The sequence below is a fragment of the Cherax quadricarinatus genome, unplaced genomic scaffold, assembly GCF_038502225.1.
Source record: "Cherax quadricarinatus isolate ZL_2023a unplaced genomic scaffold, ASM3850222v1 Contig5549, whole genome shotgun sequence".
In the NCBI taxonomy this organism is placed as follows: domain Eukaryota; kingdom Metazoa; phylum Arthropoda; class Malacostraca; order Decapoda; family Parastacidae; genus Cherax; species Cherax quadricarinatus.
Window position 1 is genome coordinate 1 of NW_027200575.1, and position 15,885 is coordinate 15,885.

The window sequence follows — 15,885 nt, forward strand, 5'->3', positions numbered from 1 at the left end:
AACATTTTTCATACCTGCATCTGAAGGAGCAGCACTGCTACCATTTCACTGCTTCCACAAATATCATTGCTAACAATTGAGCAAAGGTGTAGGTCTTGAGATGCCTGGCCAGTAAGGTTCAACATTGAAGTTCACAGCTTTCAGGACAGAATTCATCTTATTGGCCTGCAAAACAAATGACATAAATCATTTACAGAATCTATGGAAAAAAACTCTTCCGACTAATAAAAGTTAACTAATTAAATCCACTTAACTTTCTGTAACAAAATAAAAGCAGTTTAAATATTGTACCTTTTCTAATTGAGACACACTGCAAGATATGCTAGTTTGCCTCACCCAAGAGAAGAGGATTTAATATACTTCCACTTGACGGCCAGAGGGGAACATGTCCATCCTGGTGCTTTTTGGGAAGCTACAAAAGAATAACATTTAAAGAATGTTTACAATCCTGCAAATTTAGGACACTGCTTTTGAAATCCAGGGTATACAAGAAAATCTGATAAATCACTGGTAGAACTTTAGCCTAGCTAAGTCAGAGGTCGGCAAACTTTTTTTTGGGTATTATCCCAAAACATTTGTATACAGTGAAATGACCCAACAGACCAAAAATGGGGTAAAAAAAAAAAAAAAATACATCTCACTTACTAAATAAGTCTGAACTTTTATTTGTTTACTTAGCCTTCATTACCAGAGATCTTCATTTTTACCCAATTTTGGATAATTTACCCTGGTTCCCCAACCTCTGAGCTAAATCATGAACATATTTAACCCTTAAACTGTCCAAGCAGATCTACGTTCACATGCGTAGTGCTCCAAAAGTAGAATTATTTTTTTATATATATTTCCAAATTAACAAAAAAAAAAAAAGTAGATCAAAGTTTTCTTTACGTTTTCAAATGTAAGAAAAAAGAGATTACTTTTTTTACATACTTTCAAATGTTAGAAAAATGTAGATCTACGTTTGGACAGTTTAAGGGTTATATTTTTTTATTATCACACTGGCCGATTCCCACCAAGGCAGGGTGGCCCAAAAAAGAAAAACTTTCACCATCATTCACTTCATCACTGTCTTGCCAGAAGGGTGCTTTACACTACAGTTTTTAAACTACAACATTAACACCCCTCCTTCAGAGTGCAGACACTGTACTTCCCATCTCCAGGACTCAAGTCCGGCCTGCCGGTTTCCCTGAACCCCTTCATAAATGTTACTTTGCTCACACTCCAACAACACGTCAAGTATTAAAAACCATTTGTCTCCATTCACTCCTATCAAACATGCTCACGCATGCCTGCTGGAAGTCCAAGCCCCTCGCACACAAAACCTCCTTTACCCCCTCCCTCCAACCTTTCCTAGGCCGACCCCTACCCCGCCTTCCTTCCACTACAGACATACACTCTTGAAGTCACTGTTTCGCTCCATTCTCTCTACATGTCCGAACCACCTCAACAACCTTTCCTCAGCCCTCTGGACAACAGTTTTTGGTAATCCCGCACCTCCTCCTAACTTCCAAACTACGAATTCTCTGCATTATATTCACACCACACATTGCCTTCAGACATGACATCACTGCCTCCAGCCTTCTCCTCGCTGCAACATTCATCACCCATGCTTCACACCCACATAAGAGCATTGGTAAAACTATACTCTCATACATTCCCCTCTTTGCCTCCAAGGACAAAGTTCTTTGTCTCCACAGACTCCTAAGTGCACCACTCACCCTTTTCCCCTCATCAATTCTATGATTCACCTCATCTTTCATAGACCCATCCACTGACACGTCCACTCCCAAGTATCTGAATACATTCACCTCCATACTCTCTCCCTCCAATCTGACAAAAAAAAAAAAACTTGAAAACATTGGTAAATTTCATTTCCTGCATCAAAACATTAAGTATTTTTCAGGGGTCTGAAACTGATTAATTTACATTATTCCTCATGGGAAAAACTTTTTTGGTATTCTAACAGCCTTCTGGAATGAATTAAGTTTGAGTACGACAGTACTACTGTGCTGAACTTGATGAAAGTATGAATCCAGTGACCTCTGGGACAATACAAAAGTCGCCAATCATCCAGAAGTCTATTTGGCCTCTTGCAGTTTGGTATAGTTTCCACATTACATGTGGAACAAATGCTTTAGAAAACATGAAAGCACTGGTTTGGCACTTCAGCCTCAAAAGTATGCTTAAAGATGTACTCATTTACTGATGACTCGCACTTATGACGGGCTCTGACCAGTTTACCCGGAGTGTTCCGGGGGTCAACGCCCCCGCGGCCCGGTCTGTGACCAGGCCTCCTGGTGGATCAGAGCCTGATCAACCAGGCTGTTGCTGCTGGCTGCACGCAAACCAACGTACGAGCCACAGCCCGGCTGATCAGGAACTGTCTTTAGGTGCTTGTCCAGTGCTAGCTTGAAGACTGCCAGGGGTCTGTTGGTAATCCCCCTTGTGTGTGCTGGGAGGCAGTTGAACAGTCTCGGGCCCCTGACACTTATTGTATGGTCTCTTAACGTGCTAGTGACACCCCTGCTTTTCATTGGTGAGATGGTGCATCATCTGCCAAGTCTTTTGCTTTCGTAGTGAGTGATTTTCGTGTGCAAGTTTGGTACTAGTCCCTCTAGGATTTTCCAGGTGCAGTATGCATACCTAAATAATGTACGTACAGTGGTCCCTCAATTATCGTCCATAATCGGTTCCTAGAAGTGGGACTATTATCTAAAGACGATTTTCGAATCAATTTTCCCCATAAGAAATAAGGTAAATACAATTAATCCATTCCTGACACCCAGAAGTATTGTAACAAAAAAAAAAAATTTTTTACATGAAATATAGATGTAGTACATAAATACAGTGGCACATGATGAATGGAGGAGGAGGAGAGATTGAACTACTGTTTGGAAGGGGAATTCCCTTCCATCAACACCTCAGGTACCAAGTGCTTTTCTGGGGTTACTTCTCTTCTCTGTTTCTTAATGCCACTAGGACCAGCTCGAGAGTCACTGGAGTCCTGTCTCACAAAAAAACTGTCCAGAGAGGTCTGTTCCTGGTGTCTTTAACCCTTTCAGGGTCCGTCCCGTAGATCTACAGCTTTACGTTCAGGGTCCAAACCGTAGATCTACGCCATGAGCTCAGCTCACTCTGATAAACTGTGAGTGGTACATTTGGTCCTAGATATGAGAGAATACATCTATGTGGTATGTGTGCACCACATAAAACAGATCCTGCAGCACACTGTGTATAATGAGAGAAAAAAAATGAAATCATGATTTTTCGATTAAAACAGCAACTTTGCAGTGTTTTTTCGTATGTTTTTTATAGTTGTATTTGCGATTTCTTGGTCTCATTTGATAGAATGGAAGACATATTACAGAAATAGAGATGATTTTGATTGGTTTTAGCACTGGAAATGGCTTGAAACTGAGCTCAAAGTAGCAGAAATGTTAAATTTTTGCCGATATTCAAGAGTAAACAAACGACCTCACACGTCTAATACACACCAGCTGGTGGGTCTAATATACATTCACAAATATGGTGATGATATTTATACAATTATTACAGTATTGCATAACAGTAAATCTTCTATTTTTTGGTGTGAATAAAAATTCATTATGTGAATAAAAATCAAAATGGAATTTATTTGTAAAGCCTCAAAACATAACTAATGAACAGAGGAAATGTTAGTTTAGTGCCAGGAATGCCTACATTGTTCATTCTGGACCCTATTTTGAAATTGGAATATTTTGAACTTTGTGTTAAATTGGCCGAATTAACAATTTCCGATCACTTTATTTTGTAGTTGAAACAGTTGACTTGGCGATTTCTTGTGCTCAATCGATAGAATAGAAGTAATACTAGTGAAATAGCTAAGAATTTGGTTGATTGGAATAATGTAATTGGCCTAAAATGGGAGTCAAAGTCGGCAAAATCGCCGATTCGTAAATATCGCTGACACATCAAAATTCACGAGAGCATAATTTCGTCAATTTTCCACCAAATTTCGTACTTTTTGTTTTATTACCTTCACAAAAAGATTCTCTATGATTTCATAAGAAAAAATAATTTTTTTTTTTTAAATTCTTGGACACTGGTGCGTGACTCCAGATTTGGGCCTTGGACCCTGAAAGGGTTAAAACTTCCCTAAAATGGGCCAAGACTGTCACTGTACATGTTGCCAACATGGCTTGCAACAGCCTTGTCAGGGTGATTTTTCTCTATAAATCTTTCCATCCTACCCCACATTCCAAAAACCTCCTTAATTTCTGAAGAAGGCACCTTGTTCCATCTCTCTTCCTCCTCCTCTGCAGTAAGATTCTGAGCTGTGATCTGTTGCTGTTCCTGCTGAAGCTCTTGCAGCTCCTCAGTGGTTAGCTCTTCGTTGTGGTCCTCCACCAACTCTTCCACATCCTCCAAACTCACTTCCAACCCCATGGAACTCCCCAGTGCCACAATGGAGTTCACAACTGACATAGGCTCATCAGGGGCTGCTTCAAACCCTTCAAAATTCCTCTTGTGGACACAATCTGGCCACAATTTTCTCCAAGCAGAGTTCAAAGTCCTGGTAGTCACTCCATCCCAAGCCTTACCTATAAGGCTTATTCAATGGAGAATACTGAAGTGTTCTTTCCAAAAATCTCTTAGGGTCAAGCGAGTGTCTGAGGTCACATTAAAGCACCTTTCAAACATTGCTTTGGTGTAGAGTTTTTTAAAGTTTGAAATAACCTGCTGATCCATGGGCTGGAGGAAAGGAGTGGTATTTGGGGGCAAGAACTTTACTGTGATGAACCCAAACTCCTCCAAAATTAGGTCATCCAAGTTTGGAGGATGAGAAGGTGCATTGTCCATTACTAGCAGGCACTTGAGATCCAATTTCTTTTCCAGGAGGTAATTCTTCACACTAGGGCCAAACACTTCAATGAACCATTCGACGAAAATGTCCCTCGTGACCCATGCCTTATTATTAGATCTCCAAAACACACACAATTTACTCTTCATAACATTGTTTTTCTTGAACACTTTGGGATTTTCAGAATGGTACACTAGTAACGGCTTCACTTTGAAATCCCCACTAGCATAAGCACAGAACATGAGTGTCAGCCTGTCTTTCATTGGCTTGTGTCCTGGCAGTGCCTTTTCTTCCTGAGTAATGTAGGTCCTCTTTGGCATTTTCTTCCAAAAGGGTCCTGTTTCGTCACAACTGAACACTTGTTCAGGTTTCAGTCCTTCAGCCTCTATGTACTCCTTGAATTCCTGCACACATTTTTCAGCCACTTTTTGGTCCGAACTAGCAGCCTCACCATGCCTTATCACACCGTGTATGTCAGTACGCTTCTTAAATCTCTCAAACCAGACTTTGCTGGCCTTAAATTCACTCACATCACTAGTTGCAGGCAATTTCTTTACCAATTCGTCATGCAACTGCCTAGCCTTTTCACAAACAAGTGAAGTCATAAGACTATCTCCTGCTAATTGTTTCTCGTTTATCCACACCAATAATAACTTCTCAACATCTTCGAGTACTGGTGTTCTCATTTTTGTCAGCATATTTACCCCCTTTGCAACAAAAGCTTCCTTGATTTCCTTTTTCTTGCCTGTGATGGAAGATATGGTTGTACGGGATTTGTTATACATCCTGGTCAGTTCGCCCACACATACGCCACTTTCTTTGGAGCCATGGTAGCTTATTTAGCACTTGCAAGCACTAAAATGAGTAAATACACATATTAGATCTGATTTCCTATATTCTGTATTACAATATACAGTACACTACTATATAAACATTTAAAATTTTTATAAATGGTGCAGAGGTGACATTACAACAATATCAAAGATAGTCGACAAAAACTCACTATCATTATAGTATGCTCCTCACTTAACGAGGAATTCGTACCGGCGTGGTCTTAGGAATGGAACTCGGTCATTAAGCAGAGAGGCTGTATGTAGTTTAGTAGAGTGGAACAATCTGCAGGCAGAACTATCAAAACTAGCACCTCGGGTAGCTTAAATAAGCTATCATTTAAAATCTGGGAGCAAGTGATGTCCTTGGTAAACAAATAACCCAGACATAGGAGAGGGAAGCTTATGATGACGTTTCAGTCCGTCTTGGACCATTTACAATTCACACATCAGTCATCTTAACCTCCTCTTCCATGTATGGGTTATTTGTGTATTGTTCCAGTCATGGTATCGTGCCTTTGTTATTTATTGATGTTCTTGTGGCTGAAAACAACCTGTATCTGGAAGGAAATTAAACATGCAAATGCATCTAACCAACGATTAAGAGCAATTATCAAAATGTACTATGTGAAGTGTAAAATACAATTAAGATATTATGCTCACAAGAGACTGCCAAGAAAATAGATTCAAGTTCCTGGTAAATACATCAAAGGTACAATGGTGATAAGATGACTGACACTTTCAACACTGCCATCCAGTGGGATATGTCACACAAGCTTAATTCATCAATTTGTTGATATTGTATACCAGTGATATATTACTTTTCAGATACCAACATCCTGGAATCTTGGGATAGAGGACATCTGGTCACTATATTACAGTACAGTGGACCCCCCAGTTTTCGGCCAATGCAGAAACCGCACAATTCGGAATTTGAGCATTTTTTTGGGGGGGATACCCCCCCTGGATTTTGTACACCCCCTTGGAAATTGTTGGTACCAGACACGTGCACCTGGGCTGCTCATACGTTCGTGACTCACTCTTGGGCACATTAAATGTCTTATTTTAGGTTAATATAGACATTTTCATTAATCCATCTATGATATTTTCTTCAAAATTATGTAAGAAACAAGTTACATAGCACAAACATGCAATGTTTATATGCGGTGGAGGGTAAACATTACCTTTTCTCTTGTCCAGCGTTAGTGAAAACTATGAATCTCCTTTGGCCCAGTAACCACACTTAATACATAAGCTTTTGTTTACAATTCTTGGCATGAATTATTCATTACTTCTCCCACTGTTTATGATGGCATCTAATGGTAGTTATTAGAAACGATTAAATTCAGTGAACATGGTAGGTCGATGGTAATAATATGGGTGTAGGTTGCAGTGTATATAGCCGGTAGGTATACTCGTGCAGTCTGCCTGGGACGACAAATATATACAAGAGTCTTCAATAAGGGTATGTAATGTTCCTTTATCATTAAAATTGGTCATTTATATTTCTCATTGTTTTCTGCATGTAAAAGGAAGGAACATGGCAACTGACCTAGTAGCACAAGCTAATAAGGTCCAACTCACACCCACTCATGTATTTATCTAACCTACTCAGGAGTTTGTTCCACTCATCCACAACTATTACCAAACCAGTGCTTTCATATATCCTTCTTGAATCTGAATTCTTCCAACTTAAAACCATTGCTACGAGTCCTATCTTGGCTAGATATTTTTAGCATGCTATTTATATCCCCTTTATTTATTCCCGTCTTCCATTTATACACCTCAATCATATCCCCCTAATTCTACGCCTTTCTAGAGAGTGCAGATTCAGATTGGATGTGACCCACACCAGACTATTAACAACCAGGTTTAATCACACAGGTACAGGCACACAAGTACAATTATCATGCACAGTAATGTGAAAATTACCTAGGATAACCCTAAAACATAAATCACTGGGGTCATTTTATTATCTTAATATTTAACAGTCAAGTTACAGTAGAAATCAGTCATAATAATGTTTGTTATAAGAACATAAGAACGAAGGAACACTGCAGCAGGCCTACTGGCCCATGCGAGGCAGGTCCAAGTCTCCTACCGGCTCAAGCCAATGCACCCAACCTAGTCAGGTCAGGTCATATTGACTTAAGGGAGGAACACGGCAACCAGCCTGGTAGCACAAGCTAATCAGGTCCAACTCACACCCACTCATGTATTTATCCAACCTATTTTTAAAGCTACACAACATTCTGGCCTCTATAACTGTACTTGGGAGTTTGTTCCACTCATCCACAACTCTTATTACCAAACCAGTACTTTCCTATATCCTTCCTGAATCTGAATTTTTCCAACTTAAAACCATTGCTGTGAGTCCTGTCTAGGCTAGATATTTTCAGCACACTATTTACATCCCCTTTATTTATTCCAGTCTTCCATTTATACACCTCAATCATATCCCCCCTAATTCTACGTCTTTCTAGAGAGTGCACATTCAGGGCCCTTAGTCTATCCTCATAGGGAAGGTTTCTGATACATGGGATCAACTTTGTCATCCTCCTTTGTACCTTTTCCAGAGCATTTATATCCATTCTGTAATACGGTGACCAAAACTGTGCAGCATAGTCTAAATGAGACCTAACCAAGGATGTATAGAGTTGAAGAACAACCAGAGGACTCCTGTTATTTATGCTTCTTGATATGAAGCCAAGGATTCTATTAGCTTTATTGCGAACACTTATGCACTGTTGTCTTGGTTTCAGATTACTGCTAACCAGAACTCCTAAATCTTTTTCGCAATCCGTAATATTAAGATCTACATTATTTAGTTTATATGTGGCATGGTTATTGTCCTGTCCAACATTTAGAACTTTGCATATGTCTATATTAAACTGCATCTGCCACCACTCCGACCACTGCATCAGTCTACTCGAATCTTCCTGGAGTGCTCTAATGTCCTCGTCAGAATGAATTTGACGGCCTATTTTGGTGTCATCGGCAAACTTGCTGATGTCGCTCTTTATGCCCTCATCTATGCTGTTTATGTAGATTGTGAACAGCAGGGGGCCAAACATTGACCCCTGTGGAACACAGCTCATGATGCTTCCCCACTCTGATTTCTCCCCATTTATGCAAACTCTCTGCTGCCTATTTGTCAGCCATGCCTCTATCCAGGAAAAAATTTCTCCTATTCCATGTGCCTTAATTTTCCTCAATAGTCTCTGATGTGGGACCCTGTCAAAAGCCTTACTGAAGTCCATATACACTATCATATTCATTACCATGATCTACCTCCTCAAATACCTTAGTGAAAAAAGTTAATAAATTCGTAAGGCAGGAACGTCCCTTTGTAAAACCATGCTGAGATTCGTTGATTAATTTATGCTTTTCAAGATGGCTACGAACTGCCTCGGCAATTATAGATTCCATAAATTTCCCCACTATGGAGGTTAGGCTTATTGGTCTATAGTTCGAAGCTAAGGACCTGTCACCTGCTTTGAAAATAGGTATCACATTTGACATTTTCCACTTATCTGGCACCATGTCAGTTTGTAGTGGTATGTTGAAAGGATTAGCCAAAGGTTTGCTAAGCTCCTCTTTACATTCCTTTAGAACCCTCGCATATAGTTCATCAGGGCCTGGGGATTTGTTAGGTTTTAACTTATCTATTTGCCTAAGGACCATGTCACTTGTGACCCTAATCATGCAGTTTATTATCGTCCTGTTCTACAATTTATCATTTCTGGAATATCGCTGGTATCCTCCTGTGTAAAAACTGAGAGGAAGTACGTGTTAAAAATTCTACATATTTCCTTATCACTGTCAGTGAGCTGACCCGAGGAACTTTTGAGTGGGCCTATCTTGTCCCTGATCTTACTTCTGTATACCTGAAAGAATCCTTTTGGGTTAGTCTTTGATTCTCTTGCAACTTTAACCTCAATCTCTTTTTGCTTTTCTAATTCCCTTTTTTATTTCTCTCTAACTGAATATATTGATTTCTTAATTGCCCCTCTCCTCTTTTGATTTGCCTATATATGCCTCTCTTTTGACCAATTAGATATTTTAATCTTTTGTTCATCCATTTAGGATCATTTTTGTTTGATCTGATTTCCCTATTTGGAACAATTTGACTGACCAGCTAGAACTATGCCCTGGAAAGCATCATACTGGCAACTATCACCACCTACCTGACCCTTAGTCAGGTCATTCCAGTTCAGCCCACCTAATTAATTTTTCAGTCAAATTCAAAAGTTTATTCTCTATAAGGATTACAATGCTGAGTTTACAGAATTTGGTTATTGTGTGGTTTACATGTAGTAAAATAATAATTACAGAGTGTACCACTAGAACACCTAGCATGGCTAGGCATTTCGGGCAGACTTCGATTAAATCTTAAGTTTAAAATATTACAAAATTATGAGGTAAGTTGATATTATGGCTAAGTGACTAAATACTAGTTTGTGAGTTTAGCAATGTGAATGCTTTTGTTTTGGCACAATACATAGTTTCGGTATTGTAGTATCACAGGCCAACTTATGACTAGTTAAGATTCATTATTTTAAGATTGAGATAGATTTTTTTTTTATTTTTTTATTATCACACTGGCCGATTCCCACCAAGGCAGGGTGGCCCGAAAAAGAAAAACTTTCACCATCATTCACTCCATCACTGTCTTGCCAGAAGGGTGCTTTACACTACAGTTTTATGGTCAAATGGGTGAGTGTAAGTGTGAACCACCAGGTGGTATTCGTGTAATTAGTTGACAGGGTGTATCAGGGACATAAAATGTTTTCTGATGGTAGTTTTGAAGGTGATGGATGTGTGTGCAGTTCTAGAGTTTTCAGGTAGGGTGTTCCAGATTTTAGGGCCTTTGATATACATTGAATTTTTGTAAAGGTTTAGTCGGACACAGGGAATGTCAGATGTTTGTGTCTGGCGTTATGCCTGTGGGTTCTGTCACAACTATCAAGAAAGTGCTTTAGGTCAAGGTTAATATTGGATATTGGAATTTAAGGTCCTGTAGATGTAGATTGCACAATAGTAAGTGTGGATGTACTGAATAGGGAGTAAGTTTAGATCTATGAAGAGTGGGGGGGGGGGGTGCCAGGGATGGGATTTAGTGGTTATTCTTACTGCGGCTATTTGTTGGGTTATTATTGGCTTTAGGTGTTGCTGCTGCAGTTGAGCCCCAAGCACAGATAGCATAGGTGAGGTATGGATATACAAGTGAATGGTATAGTGTGAGAAGGGCAGTTTGCGGCACGCAGTATCGTATCTTAGAGAGGATCCCAACCGTTTTAGATACTTTTTTGGTTATGTGTTGGATATGGGTGCTGAAATTCAGGTTCTTGTCGAGGTATAGGCCTAGGAATTTGCCCTCGTTATGTCTGGCAATTAGTGTGTTGTCGATCTTAATGTTAATTTGCGCATCTCCTGCTCTGCTACCAAACATAATTTAGTAGGTTTTGTCAGTGCTAAGCGTAAGTTTATTGGCTGTCATCCAAGTCGATATTTTGATCAGCTCCTCGTTAACAATGGTGTTGAGGGTGGCAAGATTAGGGCGAGAGATGACACGAGTCATGTCGTCAGCAAAGAGAATGGGGTTCAGGTGTTGAGATACGTTTGGAAGATCATAGATGAATATGAGGAAGAGCAGGGGACCAAGGACACTTCCCTGTGGAACTCTCAGTATCAAGTGGCCGTGTTGTTGATGCTGTCTTTAATGGTGACATCTGATACCTATTAGTAAGGTAAGATTTGAAATATGCAAGCGCATGGCCTTTTATACCACAATGGTCAAGTTTGTGGAGTAGGATGCCGTGGTCTACTGTGTCAAAAGCTTTTCTTAGGTCAATAAAAATTGCTAGTGGATATTCCTTATTTTCCAATGCTGTGTAAAGCAGATTAGCATTTTTATGATTGCATCGTTAGTGCTTTTATTTTTCCTGAATCCAAATTGGCAGGGGTTGAGTATGTTTCATGCCATTATAAATGAATATAGTCACCTGTGCACGAGTTTCAAGCGCAAGTCAGGGACAGACTTGATTGCCATTATTATGGGAATTCCATCATATATTAAAACTGAGTGATTTGTTATCACTTTTCCCAAGCTCATCATTAACTTTAAGATTATTAATTAGTGTTTCCCTACTGGCAAGAACCAAGTCAAGGAGGTTATTTCCCCTAGTTGGCTCTGTCACAAACTGTTTTAAAAAACAATCCTGGATCGTATCAAGAAAGTCACCTGACTAAATTTCCTGTCAAACTGCTCCAGTCAATCTGTCTATAGTTGAAATCTCCCATTAGCACAACATTTTCGTTTGTACATGCCTTACGAATTTCGTCCCATAGAAGTTTACTACACTCCATATCAAGATTTGGGGCCCTGTAAATAACACCCAAAATTACTTTTTCTCGGCCCTCCAGAAGCTTTAACCAAACATATTCAGTGGCTGATGCTTCTAATTTTATATCTTGTCTAACACAATTTAAATTGTCTCTGACATACATCGCTACTCCACCACCCTTCCTGTTGACCCTGTCAGTGTTGAATAATTTATAGCCTTGTATGTGACATTCAGAGGGCATCTCTATCTTTCAGATTGAGCCAGGTCTCTGTTATAGCAATAATATCTGATTTCCAGTGTATTACATAAGAACATAAAGAAGGAGCACTGCAGCAGGCCTACTGGCCTATGCTATTATGCCATCTTATTAAAGCTAAACTTTAATAAGATACAAGGGACACAACAGAAACAAGTCGTTGAATTTTTCTGAGTTATCCTTGGTAATTTACAAGTTAATATGGAAGAATTTTACTTTTGTGTACTTGTACCTAAGTATATTTAATTACCTGATTATTCACCTTACACCTACTGTCACTGTTCACCTGCAGTAAGTAGGTAGCAAGATGTTAGTGGAGTGGTGTGGGTGGCATCCTGGGGGACAAGATTGAAGGACCACAATAGAAATAAGACAGTCCTCTGGCACAAGTTATCCTGGGTGACTAATATAACAACTACACAGGTAAGTACATAAAGTACTTGCTGCTCCCAGGGTTAAAAAAAATAACCCTGAGAAGTCAACCTTCAAAATCACCAACGTCGGTAAGTTCTCCAGTCGACAGGTTCGGCGACTTTAAATAACCACACGTCAACCAACATAATTTAAGAGAAGTTTTTGTAACAATTTAGTTTATATTTTTGCTTTACGATGTTGTTACTATATTAATATAGGAACACAAGACAAACGGGAGGCGCCCCAACACTTAGGTCCAATTATTTAAAAAAAAAATTTAAACAGCTTACTCTCGTAATTTTGTTTAATGGTACTTTTATTGGGCGAGCGCTAAACCCATATGAAGGGGATCATGGGGTGCTTTACATAATGGATGACCATGTTCAATTCCTTGGATCAAGAGCCTCTTAACAGGCCGAGGGATAACTCCCGTAATGTAATACTTCACAAGTTTAAAATAACATTACCGGGAAGCAAATAAAGCGCTAAACCTGTATGTAATAGTACGGAATATTACTAATTACCCCAAACATCGATGTCTTCAATTAAATATTTCTACAGTTTATTAAACACAAATGCTGTTATAAGCTATGACGTTTTCTCAACAATTATAATAGTTTACTTTTAGAAATATTTCCTTACTTTCAAATGTTAATTAGTGGCCATGACTGCCTGGCCACAACAATGTGGTGGCGGCCTCTACATATTTACCAATAATTCTCACCTTGGAGATGATATGGTGGTACAGGAGGACGAGGACGACATGACCACACACACCAGCTGCTGGATGACGATCATGATGAAGTGGATGACGGTCAGATGACGCTACAAAAGAGTGATACAAGAGAAGGTATCACTGCGGGTGTGGAGGTGCAGGTAGTGAGACAGACGAGAGAGACGCAGCAGCCACCTGACGCTGCTCTCACACTGCGCATGCGCAACACCAACCCTGCGCACGCGCTCCTGCACTAACCCGCAAGCAAGCAAGCAAACAAGCAAGCAAGAAAGCAAGCAATCAGGCAGGCAAGCAGACAAGTAAACCAGTAAGCAAGCAACACCAACCCTGCGCACGCACTCCTGCTCTAACCCGCAAGCAAGCAAGCAAACAAGCAAGTAAGCAAGAAAGCAAGCAATCAGGCAGGCAAGCAGACAAGTAAACCAGTAAGCAAGCAACACCAACCCTGCGCACGCGCTCCTGCACTAACCCGCAAGCAAGCAAGCAAACAAGCAAGCAAGAAAGCAAGCAATCAGGCAGGCAAGCAGACAAGTAAACCAGTAAGCAAGCAACACCAACCCTGCGCACGCACTCCTGCTCTAACCCGCAAGCAAGCAAGCAAGCAAACAAGCAAGCAAGAAAGCAAGCAATCAGGCAGGCAAGCACACAAGTAAACCAGTAAGCAAGCAACACCAACCCTGCGCACGCGCTCCTGCACTAACCCGCAAGCAAGCAAGCAAACAAGCAAGTAAGAAAGTAAGAAAGCAAGCAATCAGGCAGGCAAGCAGACAAGTAAACCAGTAAGCAAGCAACACCAACCCTGCGCACGCACTCCTGCTCTAACCCGCAAGCAAGCAAGCAAACAAGCAAGTAAGCAAGAAAGCAAGCAATCAGGCAGGCAAGCAGACAAGTAAACCAGTAAGCAAGCAACACCAACCCTGCGCACGCGCTCCTGCACTAACCCGCAAGCAAGCAAGCAAACAAGCAAGTAAGAAAGTAAGAAAGCAAGCAAGCAATCAGGCAGACAAGTAAACCAGTAAGCAAGCAACAAAGGAAGCAAGCAAACAAGCAAGCAAAAAAGGAAGCAAGTAAGAAAGCAAGCAAACAAGCAAGTAATCAGGCAGACAAGTAAACCAGTAAGCAAGCAACAACGCAAGCAAGCAAACAAGCAAGCAAAAAAGTAAGCAAATAAGAAAGCAAGCAAACAAGCAAGTAATCAGGCAGACAAGTAAACCAGTAAGCAAGCAACAACGCAAGCAAGCAAACAAGCAAGCAAAAAAGTAAGCAAGTAAGAAAGCAAGCAAACAAGCAAGTAATCAGGAATGCAAGCAGACAAGTAAACCAGTAAGCAAGCAACAAAGTAAGCAAGCAAACAAGCAAGCAAAAAAGTAAGCAAGAAAGCAAGCAAACAAGCAAGTAATCAAGCAGACAAGTAAACCAGTAAGCAAGCAACAAAGCAAGCAAGCAAAAAAGTAAGCAACTAAGAAAGCAAGCAAACAAGCAAGTAATCAGGCAGACAAGCAGACAAGTAAACCAGTAAGCAAGAAAAGCAAGCAAAAAACTAAGCAAGTAAGAAAGCAAACAAACAAGCAAGTAATCAGGAATGCAAGCAGACAAGTAAACCAGTAAGCAAGCAACAAAGCAAGCAAGCAAACAAGCAAGCAAAAAAGTAAGCAAGTAAGAAAGCAAGCAAACAAGCAAGTAATCAGGCAGGCAATCAGACAAGTAAACCAGTAAGCAAGCAACTAAGCAAACAAGCAAGCAAAAAAGTAAGCAAGTAAGAAAGTAAGCAAACAAGCAAGTAATCAGGCAGGCAAGCAGACAAGTAAACCAGTAAGCAAGCAACTAAGCAAACAAGCAAGCAAAAAAGTAAGCAAGTAAGAAAGCAAGCAAGCAAGCAAGTAATCAGGCAGGCAAGCAGACAAGTAAACCAGTAAGCAAGCAACTAAGCAAACAAGCAAGCAAAAAATTAAGCAAGAAAGCAAGCAAACAAGCAAGTAATCAGGCAGGCAAGCAGACAAGTAAACCAGTAAGCAACAAAGCAAGCAAGCAAACGAGTAAGCAAGCAAACAAGCAATCATGTAAACAAGAAAGCAAATAAGCAAGAAAACAGGCAAGTAAAGAAGCAAGTAAACAGACAAGCAAGCAAACATGCAGCGAAGTAAGAAAACAATCCACCACAGAACTGCAGGAAGTCAAGAGAGGAATATGAAGAGATTTGTGGAAAATTAAATTTACCTGGATGTGACTCGTAAGATACATACCAGTAAATGGTAACAAAGATAATTATTCTTTATCAAGGTTACAGAGACAAATAGGAATTTTAGGACACTTAGGTCGCAAAAAATGTCCCCCTTCGATACCTACGATAATCTATCTCTCCACAAGTCACTATGAACCTATATTAATTTCAAATTAAATATACTTCACCAGGAATTCTGGTAAAAACATATGTGGACTGTATACTAAATTTAAATGTGAAT

At 40.0% G+C, this 15,885-nt stretch overlaps 1 protein-coding gene across 4 annotated transcripts; it reads right to left on the reverse strand.

Moving 5' to 3' along the window:
* Positions 1–7: 7 nt before the first annotated feature.
* Positions 8–13,944, reverse strand: LOC128705842 (tigger transposable element-derived protein 1-like). 4 transcript variants are annotated; one of them, XR_011391613.1, is made up of 3 exons: positions 13,412–13,881; positions 292–412; positions 8–165 (listed from the first exon to the last, which is right to left on the reverse strand). XR_011391613.1 is itself a non-coding variant. In XM_070081976.1 (3 exons), exons 1-3 carry the CDS (start codon positions 13,483–13,485, stop codon positions 70–72), a joined length of 282 nt encoding a protein of 93 aa, XP_069938077.1. In that variant the 5' UTR covers positions 13,486–13,772; the 3' UTR covers positions 8–69. The 4 variants fall into 4 exon arrangements, 2 of the variants coding, with proteins under 2 accessions (XP_069938077.1, XP_069938076.1); XM_070081976.1 differs by lacking the exon at positions 292–412 and adding an exon at positions 1,719–1,830 and having other exon boundaries at positions 13,412–13,772; XR_011391612.1 differs by lacking the exon at positions 292–412 and having other exon boundaries at positions 13,412–13,944.
* Between the last annotated feature and the right edge of the window lie 1,941 nt (positions 13,945–15,885).